The 27,789-nt window shown below is 40.4% G+C and overlaps 1 protein-coding gene across 6 annotated transcripts in view; it reads right to left on the reverse strand.

Annotated features, from left to right (window-relative positions):
- The window catches only part of adam11 (ADAM metallopeptidase domain 11), a 163,081-nt gene that overhangs the window by 50,683 nt on the left and 84,609 nt on the right, over positions 1–27,789 (reverse strand). For all 6 annotated transcript variants that reach the window (XM_043675211.2, XM_043675210.2, XM_043675216.2 and 3 more), the window contains 6 exons: positions 27,415–27,489; positions 26,349–26,420; positions 21,436–21,602; positions 15,409–15,493; positions 11,920–12,010; positions 8,600–8,651 (listed from right to left, as the gene is read on the reverse strand). In XM_043675211.2, coding sequence (XP_043531146.2) covers positions 8,600–8,651; positions 11,920–12,010; positions 15,409–15,493; positions 21,436–21,602; positions 26,349–26,420; positions 27,415–27,489 — 542 coding nt within the window. The remainder of the gene's footprint in view (positions 1–8,599; positions 8,652–11,919; positions 12,011–15,408; positions 15,494–21,435; positions 21,603–26,348; positions 26,421–27,414; positions 27,490–27,789) is intronic.

Raw genomic sequence — 27,789 nt, forward strand, 5'->3', positions numbered from 1 at the left:
TACCTATGCCACGTAGGCATTGCAGTGGTAAGTAGAGACCTGTCCCTCACCAACACCTCATGCTCCACCAGCTACATGAAAAAGCATTGAAGTGCAGCACTGTTCTATCGCTAAACTGAAGATCCAATCAGTTTTCTGTTTCCCCACATGTTATATCAGCCATTATTTGTTACCAAACAACCTTTGCAATGGTTGAAACATATTCATTAAAGTAGCCTTTGGAAAGGCCAGTTTATTATTATCTGTATCAATTTCTCTTCAACTGGCTGCATTCTATTAAACTTTCTCAGTGTTCAAGGGCCAGGAACTTACCCACATAACTGATGCTTTGCATAATCAGGCATGTCAATATTTTGAAAGTCAAACAGTGATCATAATGCATGGCTTAAATAGCATCAGAGTTGTTGGGGAAAAGCATAGCAAATCTAAGACTGTGAGATAACGCAGGAACACCATCCATTACCACAATGTGTTTTGGTTCCATAGTGAAATCATGAATCTGTATTTTACCACAACAACCTTGATTTTGAGACTATAAGCGGTTTTAGTGAACCTATACCTAGTAGGTTCATGCGATGAGCTTCGGGCTGCTATTTTAACATTGGATTTAATATTCCTCCAACATAACTGAGACAGAAAGGATGTATGACCACCTTAAGTAATTGGTCACAAATGTCTCAGCCTATTGTTAGTGAGCTGGCAATGAAGGCAACCCAAAAGGCAATGCATTCCCTGAACTCTGAAAACTTTCAGGTGCCATTAAACAAAATGTATCAATGCTAATCATGTTTTCTAACATACTGTATAATCTTCTCAAACAATGCATTAATATTCAGGAAAGTAGATGTTTTTATATTAAAGCTTTGCACCATCACAAGGCAGATGCACTTTGCAGTTTGTGAGCTGGATAATGCGTTATAGTATGCCACTTAATTATACTTCAGGAAATGCATCTCTGAGGATAGGACCCATAGTGACATATCAAAGCTGATCCAAATTTAGCCTGCTCATGTCTGTGATCTACAACAACCTACACTTAGAAAATAGTAGGTACTTACATAAAACAGGATCTAAAGGATTACTTCAACCACAAGTGGGTACAAACCATACTCACGATTAGTACAGTCTTTGTCACCCACATAAATACCCCCTATTTACCTGATACAGCACTTAACAGAAAAATTACATTACGGTCTAAATCATTGTTTTAAATTACTTCTTTCATCTGAGGGGGCACTATCCCCTGGTACAATTATCCTTTGAAATGGTTTGCTCAGCTGATAATAGAGTGCAGAGATACAAATGAAGATGCAAGGTCATCGCTGCAGTGTCCAAATCTATAAAACTTCAATCTTTGTATTAGACAAAGTTCATATCATGGAGAAGGTAAATATCTTCAAAGCTAAAACTTAGTTCATGTGATATCCTGACAAACTGAGGGAGTTGAAAAGGCATTTTGTAACTATGATTATTTTCCCTGTTTTGCCTATGAGAAAAGGTTATACCATGGAGCTGCTGCAGGGGGGTTCAAGGGCTCTCATCTGTAACGTTCCAGTGAGAGTAAGGAACAGTCTTGACAGACTATCTGGTTTTTGTACCTCCAAATTTTGAAAGCTTTTTTGTAATTCATTTACTGGGAGGGCACTGCTGTCTACCAGCATATATTGGCTATCCCTAATTGCCCAGAGGGCAGTTAAGAGTCAACCATATCGCTGTGGGTCTGGAGTCACATGTAGATCAGACCAGGTAAGAATTGCAGTTTCTGTGTCTAAAGGATATTAATGAACCAAATAGGTGTTTTCCAACAACTGACAATGGTATCATGGTCATCATTAGACTCTTAATTGCGGATTTTTATCAAATTCAAATTCCATCACTTACCGTGGTGGGATTTGAACTCAGATCCCCAGAACATTCCTGGGTCTCTGGATTTACAGTTCAGCAATAACATCACTAGACCACTGCCTCCCCTCATTTGCATTTTCAAATATATAAAAGGAGATTAGCAGATAGGGACTGGATATTGTCCCTTGAACAGGCACTGAGAGTCAGACCATTTCCTGACATTGTGATTAGTCTCATGGCTCCTGTTCTTTTCCTGCCCGCAGTTGGAATCTGGTTTGCAGTGGAGCTGCTGCTTCCAACTCAGGAAGGAAGGCAGGCAGCTGCCAGAGTGACAGTTTAAAAGGCTCGAGAGTGAACTGGAGACCTAAATTGGAAATAGCAGCCCCATTGCAGCCAGATTCCAGCTGTGGGCAGGCAAATAACAGGAGCCAGGACAGGCTGTCAGGAAATGGCCTGACTTTCAGTACTAGTTCAAGGGACAACATCCAGTCCCTGTCTGCTAATCTCCTTGATATATTTGAAAATGCAAATGAATGTTAGTCCTCAGCCATTTCCTCATTCCCGATAAAGGGCTCCTGCCCGAAATGTCGATTCTCCTGCTCCTCGGATGCTGCCTAACCTGCTGTGCTTTTACTGCAGTCCTCACTTTCTCCTTAATCCTCGGCCAGCCATGCCCTCCTACATCCTCATGCCCTCTCCATACCCACCTGAGTTCTATATACTCCCTAATTGCACGACCCACTTATCCAGTATTCACGATGTACTGAGCTCAAGAGCCCAAGGGTAACACTGAGATGTCTTAGAGATGCTAATGAAACTGTCAACATAAACAAATACCCATTCAAATCCTACTTAGACTCAGAGACATACAGCACAGAAACAGACTCTTCAGTCCAACTTGTCCATGCCGACCAGATATCCTAAATTAATCTAGTCCCATTTACCAGCACTTGGCCCATTTCTCTCTAAACCCTTCCTATTCATTTACCTATCCAGATGTCTTTTAAATGTTGTAATTGTACTAGCCTCCACCACTTCCTATGGCAGCTCATTCCATACACACACTAGCCTCTGTGTGAAAAAGTTGCCCCTTAATTCTCTTTTATATCTCTCCACTCTCACTCTAAACTTTTGCCCTCTAGTCCTGGACTCCCCCATCCCAGGGAAAAGACTGTGCCTACTTACCCTATTCATGCCCCTCATGATTTTATAAACTTCAATAAGGTCACCCTTTAGTCTCCAATGCTCCAGGAAAAACAGTACCAGCCTCTTCAGCACTTCTATAGCTCAAACCCTCCATAGCTGACAACATCCCTGTAAATCTTTTCTGAACCCTTTCAAGTTTCACAACATTCTTCCAATAGGAGGGAGACCAGAACTGCACACTATATTCCAAAAGTGGTCTAACCAATGTGCTACACAGCTGCAACATGACATCCAAATGGCTATACTCAATGTTCTGACCAATAAAGGAAAGCATACTAAACTTGAAACAGAAACTCAACTCTCCAGGACAATATTTACAAAACTATCTTTCAATAGTTATCAAGTTGAATATTAATGTCTCCCAGATGCAAGCAAAACAAAATAGCAAACAACGCATCACTGACATTCAGTATGTAGTTATTAATGTTTGTGTGTTATGGAACAGTCTGTCTTTCCTGCCACCCTGAATTTCTGAGGGATGAGTTATCGATTTCCATTGGATTGGTTCGTGCTTATGGCAAAGTGCCAGGTCCTTTGTAATTTCCTTCAGCACAATAGCAGGCCAGGTGATTCTCTCCCATTCTTCTTGCCCAGCATCAGGTCTAATGGAAGGATTTACAGGTTGACTATCAATTTGTTTGGCCACATTACCAATGCATCTTCCACAAGTCCTGGACTCAAAGTCAATGTCATAAGAGTGCATGTGAACATCATATACACATAAACATTTGTCTTTATTAACAGTTCAAAATTATCTTATATACACATTTAGGGTACAGCCAATATTTCTATATTCCCTGATGACTGAAGACTGTAAAGTCATTCTCCCCCTCAACACATACCCAACCACCCCTTTCCTGCCACCAGTCATGCTTTCCAAGTTACTCCCTCACTTAGTCACTCACTAAGCAGCCTCTTCTTCCAACCCACGTGTTCCAACCTCCTTCCTTGTACTCGTTCACCAGTTCTCATTCCGTACCTAATCTCTGCTTTGGATCTAGCTGCTGGTGTCGGTAAAATACATTCGCTATCCCGGTGAAGGAGCCTGTACAGCAGGTGGACAGGAATAGAAACACAATAAAATTTGAAGCCAGCATCCACCTTCCCAGCTTAGCCACACAAACTCCCATTTTACTAGGCTTTGCCGACAAAGTCAATGCACAAACATCCTGGGCCTTCTTGAACTCATCTTTGAATGTGAGCTCTGATGTTTCAGGGCTCGCTGTCCACCCCATTACTGTTTGGTGCCATTGACTTGCTATCTCATTCGAGCTGGTTCCTCTCCTCCCAATGGTTGCCAATGTTACCTCAGAGAAGCGGTAAGTTATGGCCCCAAATGTAAAATCTGTGACCCCATTTAGAATCAGAACCCCAGCATTAGTGCTTTATTGTTAGCCTAGTCTAACATTCATAATGAGATTCCATTGCACAACTATGTCAACAAAACATCCAGAGCTACTTTCTTAAAGTCTTTGACATCTTCACTGTCTGTTCAGACAATTTGAATCAAAGAACACAGCCATATGTTTAGCTTTTTCAAAGGTTCAACAGATGGTTAAACTGAGAGTTAGTGCAAAGATCAAAGCGCAGGGTTCAGGTGATAAGTTAAAATTTAATATTCCATATAGTGCAATGAAAACAAGTCCTTTATCAACTTGTTGAAGTTCTCCAATGAATGCCTGTACATATTAACAATGTTAGTCAATTTAATGGCTATTTACCTTTGGCAACATCTTTCTAAATTTACCTGTCAAAAGTTTTGACTTCCAAAATAGGTTCTCCCTTGGTTCTCGTATGTATTGACCTGACATGATGCATCCAGGTTTCATAAACGCAGCCTGCTTCATAAAACTCTCAAACTCCATTTAATAAATTGAGGTAGTCATTAATATGGAAGAATGGAGTGCATCAAATTGTACATCATTGTGGCAAAAATATCTGGGCATGGGAGTCAGGAGGTGAAAACCTGCAGATTGGTAATAAGTTGGAGAGGAAGCAAAAAGACATTGATGCCAAACACGCATTATGCAAATAGCCAATGTTGGCAACTTGACAGGAATGGACAAGGAAGATCTGAATGAGCAGAACGAGGCCAGGAACAGAAATTTCTATATTCATCAAAATCTAAATAAATAAAAGAATTGTCAGATTTTTGGGACTTCAATGGCTTCTGATTACATTGCAGTAAAAAAAATATAACAACATCCTGCCTTTGTAATGACAATGTTAGCTGCAGTGTTTGGGTTCTGGAACACTTCAGGAACCTGGAACCTGGACCTGGGAAGTTTAAGGTCTATCATTCATTGGAAAATGCAGACAGGAAATACAGAATAATTGCGTGCATGCGCCTTGACTGCACATGTACCACTTGACTGCAATGGTTCAAGAGGGCAGGTAACCATCGCCTCCTCAAAGGTATTTTAAGGTATTGAGCAATAAATGCTGGCTGTACAGTGATGTCCACATTCCAAGAATAAACATTAAAAATAGGACCGTTAGTATAAACATTCTTTGAGAAGCACTCCAGCTCCGTAACATCCTTTCTCAGCAATCACTTCGGGGAAGACCTGATTCAACACTTTTTCATCTTAAATGAATTCTGTTCATGAAATGCTCACTGTAAACAGACAGCCATTTAAAAACGGCTACCCCTGTGTTAGCAGACCTTGCCTGTTACGCAGGTTTTTCCTTTTAGTAGGCTTCCAAAGACCAATTCTTCGATGATGCTTTTATTAAAAATAAATACTGGAAATTAAAAAGCAGCCAACAACTTTTGTTGATAAAAGATATTATGAAAAACTGCAGATGCTGGAGATCTGAAACAAAAGCAGAAACTGCTGGAGAAACTCAGCAAATCCAGCAGCACCAGCAGAAAGGAAACAGAGTTAACATTTTGAGTTCAGTGACTCTTCATCAGAACCTTTATCTGAATACTGAAAACCAGTGTCAGCCAGAAAGAGGGAATAGCAATACTGGAAAGAAACTGAAATGTAGTGTATTAGACTATAAGGAGAACTAAGTTGAGTTTGTGTTTGCAGGACCTTAAATTCCTTTGTCAGGGCTGAATTATCATTTCTGTAATGCTTTGCTCCAGGAAAGACCTCTCTAGCTACTTCATTGGAGTGTCAGTGCAGATCAGACATGATGGTAATAAAGGAAAGAAACATAGGCCAAGATGGCGACAGCTGAGGTCTGGACAAGTGGGAAAGTGCAAGTCATGGAGCAGGTGCAGCGGTTATTCAAGTAAGTTGGTCTAAACAAAATGTTGTTGTCTAGTTTCTTGGGGAAGGAGAGGATCGTTAGATGTAAATGTATAAAAGAAGTGGAGGTGGTGATTTGATGAAATAGGTAGTCTCTGCTCAATTGGGAGATCCTGAAGTTTTCATTTAGGACTTGACGGGAAAATTACAAAGAGGTTTCTCAACACTAAGATTCTGACTTTTTCACCGTCTCTGTACTTTCCCACCTTTTTCGCCAATGCTAATGTCACAAAAGGGCTGGGAAAATTCCACATGGAGTTTATACAATTGTAATGCTTTTGGACTCTCTCTTTTACTTTGGATAAAGCAGAAATAAGTGGGATTATACAACCCACTCTAATTCTGCCTGACAATGTCTTGGAAAGTTCATTTGTTAAAAGTTAAAGATGGAGTGGCTCCTTGGAGGATTTTTAAAAATTGGGGTGGGGTGGGGCGAGTGGTGGTATAAGTTGCTTTACTGGGAAGGTGGTGTAAGGTGTTCATACCCATTGACAATGACATAAGCATTGGTACTGTTTCTGGGCAGATTGGTCATATCCAAGTCTCACAGGGACACATTAACAAATATTGACGAAGTCTGACATTTTAATCTATCTATTTAATTCCAAGAAAGAATAGAATTGAGGGCTAGAGGATAGCGAATTAACATCTCTACATATAGTTATAGAGTCATAGAGTTATACAGAACAGAAACAGACCCTTCAGTCCAACTTGTCCACGCTAAGCAGATACTCTAAATTAATCTAGTCCTATTTGTCAGCACTTGGCCCATATCCTTCTAACCCCTTCCTATTCATGTACCCATCCAGATGCCTTTTAAATGTTGCAATTGTACTAGCCTCCACCACTTCCTCTAGTAGCTCATTCCATACACGCACCACCTTTTGTGTGAAAACAATTGTTCGTTAGGTCTCTTTTACATCTTTCCCGTCTCACTCTAAATCTATGGCCTCTAGCGCTGGACTCCCCCACCCCAGGAAAAAGACCTTGTCTATTTACCATATCCACGCCCCTCATGATTTCATAAACCTCTGAGTACAAGGCCCATGTGATTCACGTCACATTGGATTGCATGTTAGCGAAAGTCTAGAAAGCTACTGAATTGTTGAGATGCAGATTTCTTGAGGCATCCCTGAATTACATGAATACATCATTTTGTCAGAATGTAAAAGTGAGTGAGCGGGAACCATGCAAACAGTCAATCCTGCATCTGAAGCAGAGAAAATGCTGGACCAATAATTTACACTTTCTGTCAGAGTATGGTTGCCATGACTTTCTACTCTCAGGCCGGGGGAAGGAAGCGAGCAAGAGCCAACCTCAGCCAGAATGGGAATTGAACACATTGTTGGCATTATTCTAACCATACACTAGCCATCCAGTCAACTGGACTAACTAGGCTCTATTTCACACAAAGAAGTTGGAAAAGAAAATTAGACAGAATTTAAATAGGTTGTTGATCTCCCTTCTCCCATTTTATGCAATTTTATGCCTTTAAGTAAGTAGCTGTTGGTCTTTATATTTCACTGCAGCATCTCAAACTCTTCCCCTCAAATGAATTTCAGATGCACATCTAATGTATGCACTAAAAAGCTACGTTATATACATTTGATCCGATGAGTGAAGGCATCAGCTCAGGACCTGTGTGCAGTCCAGACACCTAAAAGGAAATTCAGCTTACCTGATCAGAATGGTCCAAATAGGAGACTAACCAGTGTTTTGTAAATCAAATGTTTAGTCTCCTTCCAGGTGACAGCTTGCTGTGTATCTGCAAAAGGTATAGCTGATGCCTGAGTTGGCAAGATTTGTGTATAAGAGGAGATTGATTTGTTCAGGATTATATTCACAAGAGTTTAGAAGAATGGTGGTTAGAAATGGGAGGGATGGTGGTGGCGAATCTCATAAAAACCTATCAACTTCTAACAAGACTAGACAGCTTAGGTGCAGGAAAGATGTTCTCAAGGATGGGAGAGCCCAGGACCAGGTGTCATAATGTAAGGATGTGGGGTAAACCTTTTAGTGCTGAGATGAGGAGAAATTTGTTCACCTCGAGAATGGTGAGCCTGTGGCATTCACTACCACAGAAAGTTGTTGAGGCCAAAACATCAGGTCTTTTCAAGGAGGTGGTAGATATAGCTCTTGGCTATAGGATAAAGGAACACGGGGCAAGGGCAGGATTGGGGCATTGAGCTTTATGATCATAATGAATGGTGCAGCAAGCTCAAGGGCTCAAATAGCCTACTCCTACTCCCATCTTCTATGCATCTATATTTTGAGAAAAATGATCTTACCCCATATCATCCATTATACAACCAGACCAGGCATCAGGACACCAACACTCACCTGTGAAAGGGAAACAGGAATTGGATTAGTGAAACATAAACAACATTTCAATACCTTGTGAGAAACATTGTTACCAACGCATCTGTAGAAATCTTATTTTGCAAAGGTTGCAATCTAGAAATTCAATGGTGCAGCATCCATGCTTCAGCCACTAAATGGATGTCCAATTCTTCAATATGGTGGTCAAGAATGTGACAAAAAATTCTCTGCCCAACATAACAGCATGAGGAGAAAGATAGATGTCAACCTGAATTTAGGCTTTTTGCATAGACAGCAGGCCATGGTGATTAGATTTCTAGTACAATACTCAGTTAAAAAAAAAAATCACATGCTTGGCACGTCAATGGCGTGATACGGTAATTCTTGAGCACAAATGTTCAGTACTATTGCCAGAATATTGTTAGTACCCATAGCCTTTGCAGTATCCAATGCCTCCAAATATTTCTTGATATCATGTGGAGTGAATCAAATTGGCTGAAGATTAGCATCTGTGATGCTGGGGACCACTGGAAGAGGCCAAGATGGAACAGTGAATTAGCAACCTTGGCTGAGGATGGATATCAATGCTCCAACCTATTCTTTTACACTAATGTACTGGGCTTCCCCATTATTGAGGAGGAGGATGTTTATGGAGCCTCCTCTTGTTAATTGTCTGGCACCTTTCATGACTGTGGCAGGACTGCAGGGCTGGTTGTAGAAATTGCTGTACTTTATTATATGGGTAAAATGCTTTACTCAGTCTCTGGGTGCACCTGATGCTAGATTTGAGTATTAGAATTGCAAAGTGTTCTGCTTCCGTGCACTAATAAATACACATAGGGTCTGTTCCCATGCTGTATAACTCTGTATCTTAACTTTTTATGACATATAGTCATAAAGTTGACCAGCTAACACTGCCACCTGGAGGTCAGACACAGATACATGTCAAGTTGGCTCTGACCTGTGAATTTGAATAAATTTCAAGATGGTACTGATAGAGAGTCATTGCAGGACAGTCTGCTCAGCTGTTAAATACATGGTTTGTGATTATGGTAAATATGTTGTATAATTCTACCATTGTTGGGATGTTTACATCTAACTGTGACACATGAAATATTTACAGAATCTTTTCTCTCGTGTATTTTAGAGTTTATAATATGTAGTCACTGAAAACTGCCGCAGAGTAACAGGAGAGTCTCAGATGTGAAGAATCTGTAGTTGGTTTTTGAAAAACATGTTGATTTTGAAGAAGAAATAAACAACTGTCAATCTAGTTAACAGCAGCAGAGTATAATGAATAAAGTGTAGGCACTTGAGGAATTCTCATTTCAAACATGAAAGAATGGGCAAAAGTGAGAGTAAAAGCATTAAATGAGCAATAACAAGAGAGGTTTATCCTAATGATGATTATCTTATCCAGACTCAAACAGGAAGAAAAAGAGAACAGCTTCCAAATGATGTAAGGTGATGCATAGCCTATTTAGCATGAATAAATATGCTGAACCTTTAATATGCTATTTATGAGCTTACATAAATGACTTAGCAATAATTATATTTTGCATAAGCCATCCATGTTAAGCATTGTCATCATTTACAGTTGGGAGCATTTGTTGCATGATAAAAAATTTTGCAGCATAAAAGAGTTAACTAAATTTGGTCCAACTTTGTCCCTTTTGAAAGGTGACTGCATCCAGGGGGTTCACACAGTTATCCCCAACACGGCAATGTCCTGATTCAAACTCCACCACCTGCAGCAGGTGCAGATGAGACATTGCACAACGGAAGGGAAGCCAGAAACACTGTCTACTTTCACTCACCAAAACACAACTGTCCAAAGTGGCAGTGGAAAATATAGATGGGCCTTCGTTAAATTAGCAAGAATTATAAATGCAAAACAAGGCTATTTTACTCAACCGAGTCACTTTCACTGAAGTCATGTTTTTAATCAAGTATTCACCTCACTCATGCACAGGACAAAGTCTTCCTGAACTTACAGGATTTTGATATATGTTAGTGTGATGATACGGCTCCTTGAACAAGGTTAGGTTGTCCTTAGTTTTTCTTTTCAGAGGGGGCGTAAAGACAGAGGTTCCTGTCTGTCGGCATTTGCCTACTTGAAGAAGCTTTTAAGTTTTAAAAATAACATTTGTACAATGAAAGGGGAGTGGCCAGTTCACCCAGCCCTGCCTTTCTCTGGTTTGGTTTGGTTTTTGCAGTCTGGCTGTTCAGAGCTGCTGGTCAGTTGTTAGCTGGGAATCCAAAAGAAACAGCTACATGGATGTTGAATCTATCTGTTCTCTCTCTCTCTTGTAAGACCCTGTGTTTGATATTACCTTTTTTGCAAAGGGATGTTTATGGAGATTGTTGCAGGAATTTGGAACAGCTTCATTAGTTGGGATAATCTGCTGGGTTTTCAGATTGGTTAAGCTATTCTGTATTCTGTTCCCTTTTGTGTGTGTTTCATTCAGTACTCTATAAATAAGTTCTGTTTTGTTGAAAACCGAGGGGTTTTGACCAGCAGCATTACTCTTGAATTACACCTGCTCAAAACAATGAGAAAGGTTAAGCTCTGGGCTACCTTCTTGAAATGTTTTGAGAGGGTCTGGCCTGGTCCATAATATGAGGCATCAGAACCAGGTATTATCTATCCTCAACCCTACAAAGGAAATGTAAGAGGAATGAGGTGCCATTACTGAAAGCCCATGAATATGCCAACTTTGGATGTACCAAAATTATCTGAATATAAAGAAAGAATGAGTTTCAATGTTGAGAATGACCAGCCAGCTATCTTAAAATAAAACAAGAAATTGCTGAAAGGATTGCACAAGTTGAAATTAATGTACATCGCAGTAAGAAACAGTTTCTAGAACATCAAAATGCCAACAGCATTCAGGACGGCATGGTGGCTCAGTGGTTAGCACTGCTACCTCACAGCGCCAGGCACCCAGGTTAGATTCACACATTGGGTGACTGACTGTGTGGAGTTTGCACGTTCTCCCCGTGTCTGCATGGATTTCCTCAGGGTGCGCCGGTTTCCTCCCACAATCCAGGTTAAGTGAATTGGTCATAGTCAGGGGTAAATAAAGGGAAGGGGAATGGGTCTAGGTGGGTTACTCTTCGGAGGGTCAGTGTGGACTTGTTGGGCCAAAGAGCCTGTTTCCATATTGTAAGGAATTTAATCTAAACTAAAACATAGTTTAATTTGCAGTAATTCTGTTCCAATAGCCATTTTTATTGTTTTATGCATGTGATTGCTCAGTGTGTATAGAATTCAATTAAAATAACTTACTTGCTCCTGCATGATGCTTATTCCACATCATTCCAAGGTTTTGACCCAGACTCTGAACGAGCGCGACAGCCATTGTACCTAAATTTCCATACTAAACAAAAAAAGTAAGAGGCTTCAACGCATTATTTATAATACTTTTTTTTTCATAAAGCAGCTAATCATTCATCAACTTTTCACACACCCAAGAATTGTGAAGTATCTATTTGGTCACTTGTTAAGGGGTAAAATTAGTTCCTGCAGGCAACAGCTTAGAATAGAGTGGACTCAGCTTTACAATAACACAAGATGTATGGAATATCCCAACCACCTCATAAAATATTCTTATTATCAATTCCATGAGTAAGTTCACAGTTTATCCAATACTTTATTGAATTGTACACAATGCAATATGCACATTGGATTGTGTGAGACTGCACATTGGAAATTTTAACCCTGTGGCCCTGGGTACAGATTTCCCAATGAGCTCCTGGTTCTATCCCAGGGATATTAAAGCTTTTCTTCATATAACGTCATAAGATATTTCTTTCCTTATATTTTGGAAATGCAGAGATTGGTTGGCAACTTGCTCCTGTGACTCTACTTTGGGGAAGACTTGCTTCCACACGCATTTCAGAGGAAGTAACGTGGTTGGAGGGGAAGCAGCACCAAGTTGTTGTTGTCCCCAAATAATGTCTCCTTCCTATTATTGTATAAAATTAAATTAAATTAAATTAACAGGTGGCAGTGCTGAAGAATGGGATATTCTTGTATTTCTTTTCCAACAGTCATGCCTCCACCACGAGCGCTGCTAAAAGTAAAATTCAACAGTTCATGATCCCAACTTGAGAAAAGCTTGCAGAACATTTGATTAGATTACTTACAGTGTGGAAACAGGCCCTTCGGCCCAACAAGTCCACACTGACCTGCCGAAGCGCAACCCACCCACACCCATTTCCCCTACATTTACCCCTTCGCCTAACACTTTAGCAATTTAGCATGGCCAATTCACCTGACCTGCACATTTTTGGACTGTGGGAGGAAACCCACGCAGACACAGGGAGAATGTACAAACTCCACACAGTCAGTCACCTGAGGTGGGAATTGAACCCAGGTTTCTGGCGCTGTGAGGCAGCAGTGCTAACCACTGTGCCACTGTGTGAAACAAAATAGAAATTGCTGATGGAACTCGGCAGGAATGGCAGCATCCGTCAGAAGAAAGCAGAATTAATGCTTCAAGTCTGGTTACTCTTCATCAGAACTTCGTCAGTCACCGGACTCAAAATGTTAACTCTGCTTTCTTTACCACAGGTGGTGCCAGACCTGCTGAGTTCCACCCGCAATTCCTGTTTTTCATGTCAGAACTCCAGCATCCTTAGTTCCTTGTTTCAATTTACTGGGTCAAGTTTTTTCAGTGCCAAACTGGCTAATCTCACGATCTTCTGGCTGAGACTATCAGCTCAGCAAAGATCACAGATGGCTTGGTATTACTATAAGAATTAGATTAAGTCGAGCCAAACTTGCTCCATTTGCATTTGCTGAACAAGCAATTTTAATGCAGGATTCTGGTTTTTATTTGATGCTCAATAATTGCCCTGATATGCTTTTGGAATAACTGACTCAATAAGTACTTGTTTCAGACAGATGAGCTTACATGCACAAGGTGAACCGTAGTCAGCAGATTTAATAGGATATAAGTGTTTCGACGACTGAATTCTATGAATTATCAGGAATCTTCAAGACATTCTGAGAAGCATATATGCAACAGGTTAAGCTAAAACTGAGCACTTCCCACACTTCCATGACAATCTCGCTAGGATTAGGTTTGCAAGCCCGGTTTTCCAAACCTTGGAAAATGCAGCAAAATGAAAAGGAAGTGAGAACGGCTGAATCCATGGTTTAGGAGCTCTTTATGACATCCCACATGGAACAAGAGGAGCAGCGGTGCATTCCAAAATGACTCAGCCCATCGTTTAAGTCATCAGCCATTGACTGACTGTTTTCTAGCCCACGCCACTGGATGTTTCATCTCCTTGCCCCTCAGTCTTGTTGTCGGACAGGAAACCTGTTGAGGCAATTCAAAACTGATCCTCCCACTGAATTCAGGAGGGGCTGGTGAGAAGCCCTTGTTTTCGGGTTTGTCACCTCAATGTCCATCTCACATACCTGACAAGGCACACACTTTCCAGCCCCAAATTGTCAGGCCCATTGCTTCTGCACCACAAATGTCTGCACAGTGAGTTTTCTACCTCTCACAGGCACAGCCTGTGATGACACTGGTTATAAAGCTTAATTATCAGTGTCAAGAAACACATTTCCAGTGCGTTAAATACAGCTCTGAACAACACATCCCTCACCTATTGTCACCTTGCAGTAAGTGGGAAACTCATGATCCCTTTGAACATGAGCAAGCCAAGGCTTTATTGATCAGCGGCATCTACATTTAGAATCCTTCAGCAATGAATGCAGATAATTTTGCTTCTTACAATATAAGAATCCTTTCTGTTGATGAAAGGAAGCTTGACAGCATTCAATTACAGGGGCTTGCTTGATTGGCACCACATTGACAAACATCCACTCCCTCCATCACTGTAGCAGCAGTGTACACTATCTACAAGATGCACTGCAGAAACTCACCAAAGATCCTTAGCACTTTCCATGCCCATGAGCACTTCCATCTAGAAGGACAAGAGCAGCAGATACACAGCAACACCACCATCAACAAATTCTCCTCCAAGTCACTCACCATCCTGACTTGGAATTATATCACCATTCCTTCAAAATCATTGGATTCCCTCTCTAAGGGCACTGTGGGTCCACCTACAGCAGTTCAAGAAGGCAACTCACCACTGCCTTTTTGAGGGGCAATTAGGGAAGTGCAATAAATGCTGGCCAGTCAGCAGCGCACGCGTGCTCGCACGCGCACGCGCACACACACACACACACACCTGAAGAAAAGAAATTGTTTGGGGTGTGGCGCAATTGTTAAATGCCAACATGGAGAGATACAAAACCTGTGTAAACACTTAGTGCATTGGTAACACTCTGTGGAAATAGACTTTTGTCTTCACAGTGGGCAGCAATATGGCAGAACAGACCTAATCCATGCTCCTCCCCTGAGCAAATTCCATAAAAGGCTGCTGACCTGCTTCATCAGTTTAGCACAAAGACAACCTCGTTCCACCCTGTGGGTCCCTCTTGTTCTTGTTGCACCCAGTGCTGAAATTAATCCAGTTCCTGATGGGTCAACCCAGACATTAGTAATGCATTACTGACCCTTGCTATTGCCTGGAAGGATCCTGTGACCAGAAAGTTAACAGTTGATGCCGTTTTACTTGAAGATGATGATGTTGCTGCAACAGGTTATACCAGAGGAGTCAATGGTAAACAGAAGTCACATATGTATCAAGTACAGAAACAAGGGTGGGATGTTAGTTATGTTAAAATGGATAGGGGGAAAGAGAATATAGACAAAACTGCCAAGGCAAGGGGCAGGACAACAAAACAACAAACCTCATTAATCCCTCCGGCTTTTGATAAAGAGCACATTCCTCCAATGTAGGCTGTTGCGCTGTGACTACACTCAAATGTCCGGCCTCTGTGGAAGAGAAAACCAGATACCCAAATCACATTGGAAACAGGTCATTCCCATACTTGGGGTTTTCTCATGAAACTTGCCTTATTTCTCAAAAGCACTTCTCTTTGAAAATCTGCTTGAAAGGCTCAATTATATATAGTCTACTTTCTAAACTGAGCTGACATGACAATAGACTTAGTACTCTTACTGCCTCCTGCTGTATTGGGACCAAATCTGGCAGGTGGGACTAGATCGGGTTGGATATCTGATCGGCATGGACAGGTTGGACCTTAGGGTCTGTTTCCATGCTGTACATCTCTATGACTCTATGACTCCTGTAAACCAACCCTTTTCAAGTTCCATTTACACAGCCTTTATTTAATTCTTAATGCCACCAATGATACTTTATGTATGCCCTGGAATATACTGCATATTCATGTCATGGCAGTAAGTAGAATCACTTGCAAATTTGATTTTGACCTAATGACACTGAAGGAAGAGCTTCTTCAGAGTGGTTTGGAGGGGAATGGTCAGGCTTTGGGGAATCAGCATGTTAAGGAGTGTCCATGACTATTAATTGGCTATTTAATTATCTAATTTGGACCACGGATGAAGCTCCACTGCCTTTCTTTAAAACAGGGGAAGATGGCGAGCAGGTCACGTGCTGTGATTTAAGAGCACTCTCTCTTTTAAACATGCTGGCAGAAGGCTGAAAAATCCTGCTCAATGTGTCACACAATACTTCCAACTATTCTAAAGCCAATAAGGGACAGTCACCATCAGTAAGGGATATCACAACACAAATTAAAATTTTAATCTAGACAACAAGAATGGGCAATAAATGCAGGCCCTGCCAGTAATGGCCACATTCCATGATTAAAGAGAAAAACCTATAATAACCAACCTCAATAATGTGCTCCCTATTGACAGACAATCACCTCCACAGGGTCAAAGTACAGTGCTGGAAAAGCACAGCAGGTTAGGCAGCATCCAAGGAGCAGGAGAATCGACATTTTGGGTATAAACCCCTCCTGAAGAAGGGCTTCTGCCAGAAACGTCGATTCTCCAACTCCTTGGATGCTGCCTGACCTGCTGTGCTTTTCCAGCACCACACTCTCGACTCTGATCTCCAGCGTCTGCACTCCTCACTTTCTCCTCATTGACTCACCTACACAGGCACAATGTTGCTGAACAAATGAATTGCGAGACAACATGAAACAGTTTCTCAGTCCATACATTCAAGGATTATAATGAATACAAAGTGCTTTATCAAAAGACTGACTGTGATTATCAGATGAAACTTGTTGGCTCTGTGGCAAAATGGTAGAATAGTTAAGCACAAATGACCTGGCTTTGACTTGAATACTTATTGTGATGGATCACATTTAAAAAGACCAAATATGAACCCAAACTGAAACTGCTAAAATGAAAAAAAAAGGACAATTTCAAATCTGCCTCGGTCTCAAAGCCTTGCATGTGCAAGATTTACCAAGTTTACTGAGTCTCTTTGAAATTGCTCCTTAAGGAGAGAAAACACTATATTTCTGATCTTTCAGTCTTAAAGAATGGGTCATGCCTTTTTGCCCACACCACCAGTAGGTAACCCCCCCCCACCCCAACATCATACCACCACTACTAGGTATCCCTCCTCCCACCCCCCGCGGGGTCAGACATCATTCGAACAAAATCCTGGAACTTGTACCTTTACAGAACAGTGGGCCTACCCACACTAAAGGACCAAACCTAACCATCACCTTCTTACAGACATTTAGGAACAGGTAACAAATGCTGGCCGTGCTAGGGACGTTCACATCCCATGTGCAAATAAGAATTCCCCTCAGGTTGGTCAGTATCAGCACTTGAAAATGCACCTTTACAAAGTTTATCTCCAACCTCTCATACAGATGAAGAGCAGGTACTTTGAGATCCTCTCATTTTGATGGGCCAGCACACAGAAGACACCATTTTGACAACCCATTTAACCAGATTCCAACTGGCTGCAAACCGGCATTCAGATTGCTCATTCACAGAATACTAAACTTTTCGACGAAGTAGTTCACAGGAATGCATGACTGTTTTGATTAATATTCAAGGACGTCTTTGGACACGACGATTATTAGTGCTGTGAAACAAGGTGCAGAACAAGAGAAGCCAGGAAGCAGTGTGTGACTGACAGTTATAGAGTCATAGAGATGTTTTTTAAAGCTCTGATATAATTAGCTAATGGATTGGCATCTCTGAACTTTCCTGTTTCCAGATATGAATTGTAAATCATGGAGTAATTTAACCACCTTCATATGTTATGCAGTTTCAAAGGAAACATAATGTTTATGATTAATTAAAATGTTATAATACAGATTCATCTCACATACTGTCACTAGAAATTAATCAGACGGAAGGCGGACTGCAGCAGTTTATTCTGTTTCTTATTCATCTTTGAGGCAAAGATGAACACATTCATATCTGGTATTGTAAGATTTTGATGCTATAATTAATAATAGTTACAGAGTCATAGACGCAGAGATATACAGCACAGAAACAGATCCTTTGGTCCAACTCGTCCATGCTGACCAGATATTCCAACCCAATCTAGTCCCACCTGCCAGCACCTCGCTCATATCCCTCCAAATCCTTCCTGTTCATATACCCATCTAGATGCCCTTTAAATGTTGCAATTGTACCAGCCTCCACTACTTCCTATGGCAGCTTATTCCATACACATACCACCCTCTGCATTAAAAAGTTGCCCCTTAGGTCTCTTTTATATCTTTCCCCTCTCACCCTAAATCTATGCTCTCTAGTTCTGGACTCCCCCACCCCAGGGAAAAGACTTTGTCTATTTATCCTATCCATGCCCCTCATAATTTTATAAACCTCTGTAAGGTCACCCCTCAGCCTCCAACATCCAGGGAAAACAGCCCCAGCCTATTCAAACTCCCTACAGCACAAATCCTCCAACCCTGGCAATATCCTTGTAAATCTTTTCTGAACCCTTTCAAGTTTCACAACATCTTTCCGATAGGAAGGTGACCAGAATTGCATGCAATATTCCAAAAGTGGCCTAACCAATGTCCTGTACAGCTACAACATGACCTCCCAACTCCTGTACCCAATACTCTGATCAATAAATGATAGCATACCAAACGCCTTCTTCACTATCCTATCTACCTGTGACTCCACTTTCAAGGAGTATGAACCTGCATTCCAAGGTCTCTTTAAGATTATATTAGATTAGATTAGATTTAAGATTAGATTAGATTACTTACAATGTGGAAACAGGCCCTTCGGCCCAAAACGTCCACACCGACCCGCCGAAGCGTAACCCACCCAGACTCATTCTCCTACATTTACCCCTTCATCTAACACTGTGGGCAATTCAGCATGGCCAATTCACCTAACCTGCACATTTTTGGACTGTGGGAGGAAACCGGAGCACCCGGAGGAAACCCACACAGACACGGGGAGAATGTGCAAACTCCACACAGAGAGTCGCCTGAGGAGGGAATTGAACCCGGGTCTCTGGCGCTGTGAGGCAGCAGTGCTAACCACTGTGCCACCGTGCCGCCCACGGTGTTCAGCAACATTCCCTAGGACCTTACCATTACCTTACCAGCACCTCACATTTATCTGAATTAAACTCCATCTGCTTCTTCTCAGCCCACTGGCCCATTTGGTCAAGATCCTGTTGTAATCTGAGGTAACTTTCTTCGCTGTCCACTACACCTCCAATTTTGGTGTCATCTGCAAACTTACTAACTATACCTCTTATGCTCACATCCAAATCATTTATGTAAATGATGAAAAGTAGTGGACCCAGCACTGATCCTTGTGGCACTCCACTGGTCACAGACCTCCAGTCTGAAAAACAACCCTCCACCACCACCCTCTGTCTACTACCTTTCAGCCAGTTCTGTATCCAATGGCGAGTTCTCCCTACATTCCATGATAGTTAACCATGCTCACCAGTCTCCCATGGGGAACCTTGTCGAATGCCTTACTGAAGTCCATATAGATTACATCTACCACTCTGCCCTCATCAATCCTCTTTGTTACTTCTTCAAAAAACTCAATCAAGTTTGTGAGACATGATTTCCCAAGCATAAAGCCATTATGACTATCCCTAATCAGTCCTTGCCTTTTCAAATACATGCACATCCTGTCCCTCAGAATTCCCTCCAACAACTTGCCCACCACCGACGTCAGGTTCACTGGTCTATAGTTCCCTGGCCTGTCCTCACCACCCTTCTTAAACAGCGGCACCATGTTAGCCAACCTCCAGTCTTCCGGCACCTCACCTGTGACTATCGATGATACAAATATCTCAGCAAGAGGCCCAACAATCACTTCTCTAGCTTCCCACAGACTTCTAGGACACACCTGCTCAGGTCCTGGGGATTTATCCACTTTTATGTATTTCAAGACATCCAGCACTTCCTTATCTGTAATATGGACATTTTTCAAGATGTGACCATCTATTTCCCTACATTCTATATCTTCCATCTCCTTTTTCACGTAAATACTGATGCAAAATGCTCTTTTAGTATCTGCCCCAGCTCCTGGGGCTCCACATAAATTCTATGTTAGTTTGATGTAACAGTTTAGGATTTGTCTCAGCTATCCTTCTACATAGTTTCGTTTGAATATCTTCTAGTGACAGTTAAGGCAGCTGATTTTAAAATACTGATCTCCCTGGCTTAAATTGCGCTAAAGATGCCAAACAGTCTAGCTTCAATTAGTCTGGTTGATTACAATAGGTGCAAGACTTTTTTTATCAGCTTCAAAGAAATAAGTAAAAAGAAATTGAACCCAATGGCTGAAACTGAGTTTGACACTTTTTAAAAAATAGTTTAATGACTGTCGTGATCTCTCAAATGCGTGTGTCAGACAAAACATCCACAACTTAAAAGGACATCCTGAAATTCTGTTAGGAACACTTTTTCTTAATTGTCTTCAATATCGATACCTATTGATACCAATAATTGCACAACTACTCTATATCTAAAAGTTTATATCATTTGTTCACACAATGAAATGTAACTTCTGAGGTTTAAGAAAATAGAATCTGACTTTTTTTTTACTACATGAATGTAGTTCCAGAGGTGAGGTGACACCAGATCACAATTACCTGATGCCAATGAAAGGGTGCAACTCAGATTATTTCCTACTAAGGGATGAGAAAATCCTCAACATTGGGGATAAGAATCGGAAGCTCAAAGTACTTGTTGGCACTGTTTACCATGGCTTCTGCTGGAAGCATTCAAATAATCCTGGGCCTTGAAGAACAAGAAATGTTTGTCGTCTTTTTTTGATAACTAATTATAAAATCTTTCTTAATAAATTCTAGTGAATTCATAAATTTGATCATTAAACTGAATGTTCATACCTTGTTATGTCAGGTACAGCTGCTGACCCCCACTCTTATAGAGAAAGAGCTTGGGATGTACAGATTTAAAGTAAAATGATTTTACTCTTCAAAACCCAAAAAACTTAGAGGATGCTTGTTAAGGTTCCAGCTGGCACACAGTGAATGCTAAGGTTGATCTGCTTCCAGAGGTTTGTACTGTTTGTATAGGACAGGGTAGTGCAGAAGATGTAGTCTACGTTGACTTCAGTAAGGTCTCTGATAAAGTACCTCAAAGGAGACTAAGAAAGTAAAACCTGATGGGATCCAAGGCAACGTAAACTTTGGATACAACGTGCAAAAATAGTTAACATGGCGATGAATCGCAAGTTAGTCCTAATGCTACCTAATTGGAAATAAGCAATCAAGGCTGATATTGTCATCAAATAGCAGTAATTTTTCATTAAAGTTTAACAAACAAGATGATTTTTTTTGTCAACAGAAGACGAACTTCAAAGAGAAACACCAAATTTCAAAAATACATTCAACGTAAGAACTTTGTGATGTACTTTCTTTCTTCTTTATAAAATTATGTAAACCTACAAAACCCAAGTCATCTTACGAAAGCATGTGAAAGGCATCACTGTTTTCTCTGACAGAGCTTCGTCGGTACTTCATGAAATCTCTCAGCGTCACCAGTGGATTTTCATTGATATCTATTTTGTCTCCAGATGCCCAAGTTTCCATAGCAACCAACACAACCCGTGTATTCAATTGTTCTTTGAATATCTAAAGCACAAAACGAAAACATCACAAACCAAATATCGATGATTGCAGTTATAAATCTCCTGTTAGAAATATATTTTGAATGTATGATTAATGCTCATGCATATCTAGAGTTATGGACCAACGTTTGGAGGGGGCTATGGTATCCCAGGGGTGGCCCAAGGCTTCTAACATAACCTCTTTCTTTAATATGGTTCAGACTGAACATTTCTCTCTCAGGAAAAATATCAGCAACATGTTAAACCTATACTTGCCAAAACAGATTCTCCTCTCCATTTTGTCATGCTGGCATAAATACAGACCATTAATTCTTGAATCGCATTGACTAACTCAAAAACCTTGAACTTTGATTTGAAAGGAAAGAGTTAAAAAGATCTGTGGCACTTTAAAATGACTGTCAAAGTCACCTGACCTGACAACAGTTGAGCTTACAAAAACTTAGTTAGAAATATCTAAATAGCATGGCTGCGGCTGTTTACCATACATCCAAAAGGTGTTCCAAGTGTTAATACTTGGATATTGAAATCATCATCTGGAACATATAACTAACAGGTCAAACTTCAAATGTGTCTGGGAATGAGACTTCTGTACTACAGGTATAGCTGGAACAAAGACCATCTTCTGACAGCCATTACACAAAGAGAAGGATTGAAACCATTAATTTGTGTCAAAAGTTATCTGGGGAAAGTGGAATGTTAAAAATGGATTGTCTCCATTGTGGGTGAACAGCCAGTACTCACACATCAAAACACCTTCCTATGAGAAGCCATTGTAGGATGTTTTCTCTCTCTCTCATACACACATCCACTGTGACAAGTTGGAATATATTACAAAGATAGAGAATTTCAAAATCAGTGGAATGTCAAATGCCATTGTAATATAAAGAGATCGTCTTGAGGAGAACAGCCAGCTCAGCCACAATGGAAACTTCAAGATCAAAATTGGAATATATAATCGATTGGCATATGTTTTGCAGAATTCAGAATGGATTTTATATTTTTGACAATATTTATAGTTCTGACTGAGCGAGTTTAGAATAGAACAAACTCTTGCATTTTTAAGGTATCTGTTCGGCTTTGTCCTTCATAACTTCACATCGGATTAAACACCAACTGGATTGATAGAAGCACATGTAAAGAAAAAAAAAATCAACACTCTGTCATATCAATGCCAGGAGTGAAAAGAGAGGAATTTATTTACCACACTGGTCTTGTCCATAACAATTTGTAAATTTTAGCCATCTTGCCCATTGTTCTAACTTTACTCAGTCACACACTTTTCATCATCTGATGCGACTTTTTGTAATGACTCCGATAAGGAGGTACAGAAATCTGCTTCACCAGTATCACCCACATTCCATGACCTATTTTAAACAAAAGAGCCTCAGCATCTGACTTAAACCTTCCTTTGTTTCGGCACTTTTACTTGGCAGAGTACCTAGATTGACCAACTCACTAAAAAGGAAACTTCAGTATATACTTCTGCTTACACTGTGATCTCGTATAGTGGGTATCCATCACGGCATGACTTTCAGAAGTTTGTCTGATCCTCTCTGGAGACAAGGCAGAATTTAATGCCATACAGACTGACTGTCCTTTAAAATCTTAACATAAAGAATTAAAAATAAGGAAACGGCAGGTGAGTTGGGTATTTTGCCTCAGATTTCACTGTAGAGGATGCAAGTAACATTCCAGGAGCAACAATAAATCAGGAATTGAAAGGGATGTAGGAACTCAGGAGGATCAGCAGAGAGGTGGCACTGAGTAAATTGTTAGTGCTGCAGATTGACAAATGCCTGGGTTCTGATGGATTTCATTTAACAGCCTGAAGAGAAATGGTTAGTGAGAGAGCTGATTCCGAGGTGATCCCAGTGGTTTGCAAGTTGGCAAATACAACTCTTCTTTGCCAAAAGGGCAAGGGCAGGAAGCAAAAATCTACAGGCCAGTTAGCCTAATATTTGGGAAAATGTTAGAAGCTATTTAGTAAAGAGGTTATAGCAGGCATTTAAGTAGCTTCAAGGTAATCAGCTAGAGTCAACATGTTTTTGTTAAAATGAAATCATACTTGACCAACTGACTGGCTTTATTTGAAGCGATAATACATGTTGGGATGTACTGTGCTCAGATTTCCAGAAGACATTTGATAAGGTACCACGTCAAAGCTCATGGTGTAGGGATGGCATAGATAGAAGATTGGCTTGCTAACAGGAAGTAGGTATCAATGGGTCTTTTTCAGGTTGCAGCATGTAACAAGTCGAGAATGTGGTGCTGGAAAAGCACAGCAGGTCAGGCGGCATCCGAGGAGAAGAATTGACGCTTCAGGCACAAATCCTTCATCATTTTGCTCGAAACGTCGATTCTCCTGCTCCTCAGATGCTGCCTGACCTGCTGTGCTTTTCCAGCACCACATTCCATCTCTAATCTCCAGCATCTGCAGTCCTCACTTTCACCTCACATGTAACAAGTGTTGTGCCATTGAGATCGATGCAGGGACCTCAACTGTTTACAAGTTTTACTAATGATTTAGCTGAGAGGATGGAAAGTGAGGTTATGAAACTTGGTGAAACACAAATTAAGTTGTGAAAAGGACACAACAGTCCTGCACAAAGGATATGGGGATCAGTTGGCTTAGTTGGCTGGACAGCTGGATTGAATGCAGGGTACAGCCTGAGGTTAGCATGAAAATATCTCCTTCTCAATCTTTCTGCTTGCCTAAGGCATGATGACCCTCAGGTTAAATCACCTTATGTCTAATTTGAGAGCAGCCTCATGGTCCAGAACCTATTTTATGGGCAGGGTGAGTGAGTGGGCAAAGATAGGGCAAACAGAGTACAATGCAAGGTAAAAGTGAGGACTGCAGATGCTGGAAACCAGAGTTTAGATCAGAGTGGTGCTGGAAAAGCAACAGGTCAGGCAGCATCCGAAAGCAGGAAAGTCAACATTTTGGGCAAAAGCCCTTCATCAGGAATAGAGGCAGGAAGCCTCCAGGGTGGAGAGATAAATGGGGGAGAGGGGTGGGTGGGGAGAAGGTAGCAAAGAGTACAATAGGTGAATGGGGGTGGGGATGGAGGTGATAGGTCAGAGGGGAGGTTGGAGTGGATAGGTGGGAAGGGAGATTGGCAGGTGGGACAGGTCATGCAGTGCACAATGCAAGTCAATTTTGTCCGTCACAAATTCCCTGTTTCAGCAGGAAGAACACTAAAAATGGCTAAATGGGAAGAGATCATTGAGTGCAGAGTTGCAGAGAGATCTGAGAGCTCTGTGCAGAAATCACAAAAGATCAGTATGCAGGTATAGCAAGTAATTAAGAAAGTTAATAGAACGTTACAATTTATTGCGAGGGGTATTTAAAACAAAAATAGAGAGATAGAGTTTCAGTTATACAGAACATTGATGATAATGCATCTGGAGCACTGCACACAGTGTTGGTTGTCTTATTTAATGAAGGATATAAATAGACTGGATACAACTCAGGGAAGGTTTATCAAATTAATACCTGGAAGGAGAGGGTACCTTATAAAGAAAGGCTGGACACATTAGGGGCTTATATGCCATGGAGTTCAGGACAGTAAGAGGTGACCTGATTGAAACATATAAAACTTTGAGGATTTTGACAAGAATAAATGTCAATGTTTCTTCTTATGGCCCAACTGTTTAAAAATCAGGGAAACCAAGGTAAGGTGATTTTTTTTTTCCCCTCAAGTCTTTGGAACTCTCGTCTTGAAAAGACGGTGGAAGGAGAATCCGTGAGTATCTTTCAAACGGAATAGATAGGTTTCGCTAACTAAGGGATAGGGAATGATTGTCAGTGATAGGCAGGAATTCATATTTGAGTATACAATAAGATAAAACCAGAATGGCAGAGCAGGCTCAAGGGATTGAAAGGCTTCTTAATTTGGATGGTCATAAGCATCATGTCATAGAAGACACCCTACACTGATATACAGTCAGTCTAAGCTTGATTTTACCCTACATGTTACTTATACACACGGCACATATGTAATGCTTTGCACAAAGAGGCCTGAGATCAGGTGCAAGAATCCGGTGACTTTCTCCTCTGCACAACTCTGGGATAATAAGGAACAATATTCTGATGTTATTATTGTTCTGGTACTGGTCAACACTGTTTACCAATCTTTGAAGATGGGACCCAAGTAAATTATTTTGCATGTAGCATAAGCACCAGTTGTAAACATTCAGAAACCAGAGATAAAGTATTTCTCATCTTATTATTTTACCAAGTATGCACCTACGCCATGTGAGCATGAGAGTATTTGCCAAAAGACAGTGTCCATTATTAATTCTTTTTACATAATTGGATATGCAATTTACCACATTTGGATTCCGAATCAGCTTCACACTGACTGACTAATCAAATGATCTCTATTGACCAGAGAAAAGGTGATATCATTTAATACTTTGAAGGACTGACACACTGAGAATACAAATCGACACGGCATTCCTTCTTGCCAAATTAAAAAGATGTGCTGCATTTTATCAAAATGAATGCAAACAGATCACTGCACGAGATTACAGATTGAGTTAATTTGAATTGGTGCTAATAGAAACTGACTAAAACCCTGAGTTTAAATGGGTAAATTAACAAAAAGAGCTCAGAAACGATCTCGTTCACGATCCGATAGCAATCCCTATTATAGAGTGAACAACAGAGCAACACTGTTGCCCTTTTTAAACATTGTAGTTGACATTTATTACACAGGAGGACAGTGACTCTTACAGAAGTACTTACAGCATCGGCAAGATTCACAACTGATTTGGCAAAGTTGCTTGTAAGTGAAGCAGAGTAGTGTCGCTTTGTGAACTGTTGAGCACAAAGACTGAATTTCAGTGCATGTGAAATACAAGCAAAACAGGCAGAATAAATCACTATACAAGATGTGGGTATTATTTTATTATCAATTTCCTTTTTTTATAAACATTAAGACCCTTGATTTCTGACAAAGAGATAAATGCTCAGCATTAAAAGAAAAATCAGTGTTTCAGGTGCCTTATTTAATGGAGAGAAAATTCTCTCTGACAAACAGAGTAATTTAAATATTTAACCAATTCATCTGATGTCAAACTTTACCAATACCATGTTTTCCATTCTTAAATACATAAAGAATATTATATCATAAGCCTTTTTAGATTCCGAGCTGAAATTCTGACTGATTTTATTGTTTCGCAACAGATTTTGTATTTACTGATATTAAAATCAGTTTGAGCAGAAACTTGGTGAGGGACACTTTTCATTGCCCGCAATAAAATTCTATCCCCATGTGCTTCTTCAAATTGAAGCTATTAGCTTAATTCTAACATCGGTTACTTATAACATTCTAAAATTATTATATTTTGAAGTGTGGATTTATTTCTAAACAATCAGATTTCAAGACCTGTATGAGCTTATAAAACAATAGGATTAGCAGAGAATATCAATACAGACTTGACCAACACATTAGGGGATTGGAAAATAGCCTTTGTTAATAATAGTGACTGGAATCTAAAAGAATTTATGTGACATTCCTTTGTTTAATTTACACATTGGTTGGTTATTGCTACTTTTGAGGTAGTGGAAATGGGTCAAATGATTCCATCAAGGGCTATCTGCTATTGTTATCTGTTGTACTTTCCATGTTATTTTGTTTTCAAACAGCCACTTTCTCAACAAAAGAAAATTCCTAATTTAGCTCCAATATGAAGAGGGATCGATTTAAACCTCAACTAGGGCAATTATCATCTGAAGTCAGTCTGCAAATGTTATGAAAACTGCAACAGTGTTTGACAAACCAATTTAAAATCAAACATGGTTAACGTACCAGGGTGTAGTCATTGACCAACATCAGCTCAATGTACTTGGTTTCTCTCAGAACAGTATGAGGGCCTCGGTGTACCTACAAACGGAAGAGATCAAAAGACATTTCAAATATTAAAGCCTGTCTATTACTTCATAAGATGGTCAAGAAAACCAAAGGAATTCATCAATAATAACCTGCAGAGGCAGAAATCTTCTAACAAGATGAAGACTGACATCATGAGGTAAGATGAGCCCAGTTCACTTGGGCAGCTATGGAGTGTGTGAAAACTCACTGCATTCCGTCAGTTACAATATTCTGATTTAATAACAAGGAGTGCTACAACTGATTAAAATACAAAACTGGAGAGTGAACTTGCAAGAAAACCATCTGTACGAA

This window comes from Chiloscyllium plagiosum, unplaced genomic scaffold, assembly GCF_037043375.1.
Source record: "Chiloscyllium plagiosum isolate Xiang-an unplaced genomic scaffold, Cpla_swu_hap1 HiC_scaffold_32, whole genome shotgun sequence".
NCBI classification, from domain to species: Eukaryota; Metazoa; Chordata; class Chondrichthyes; order Orectolobiformes; family Hemiscylliidae; genus Chiloscyllium; species Chiloscyllium plagiosum.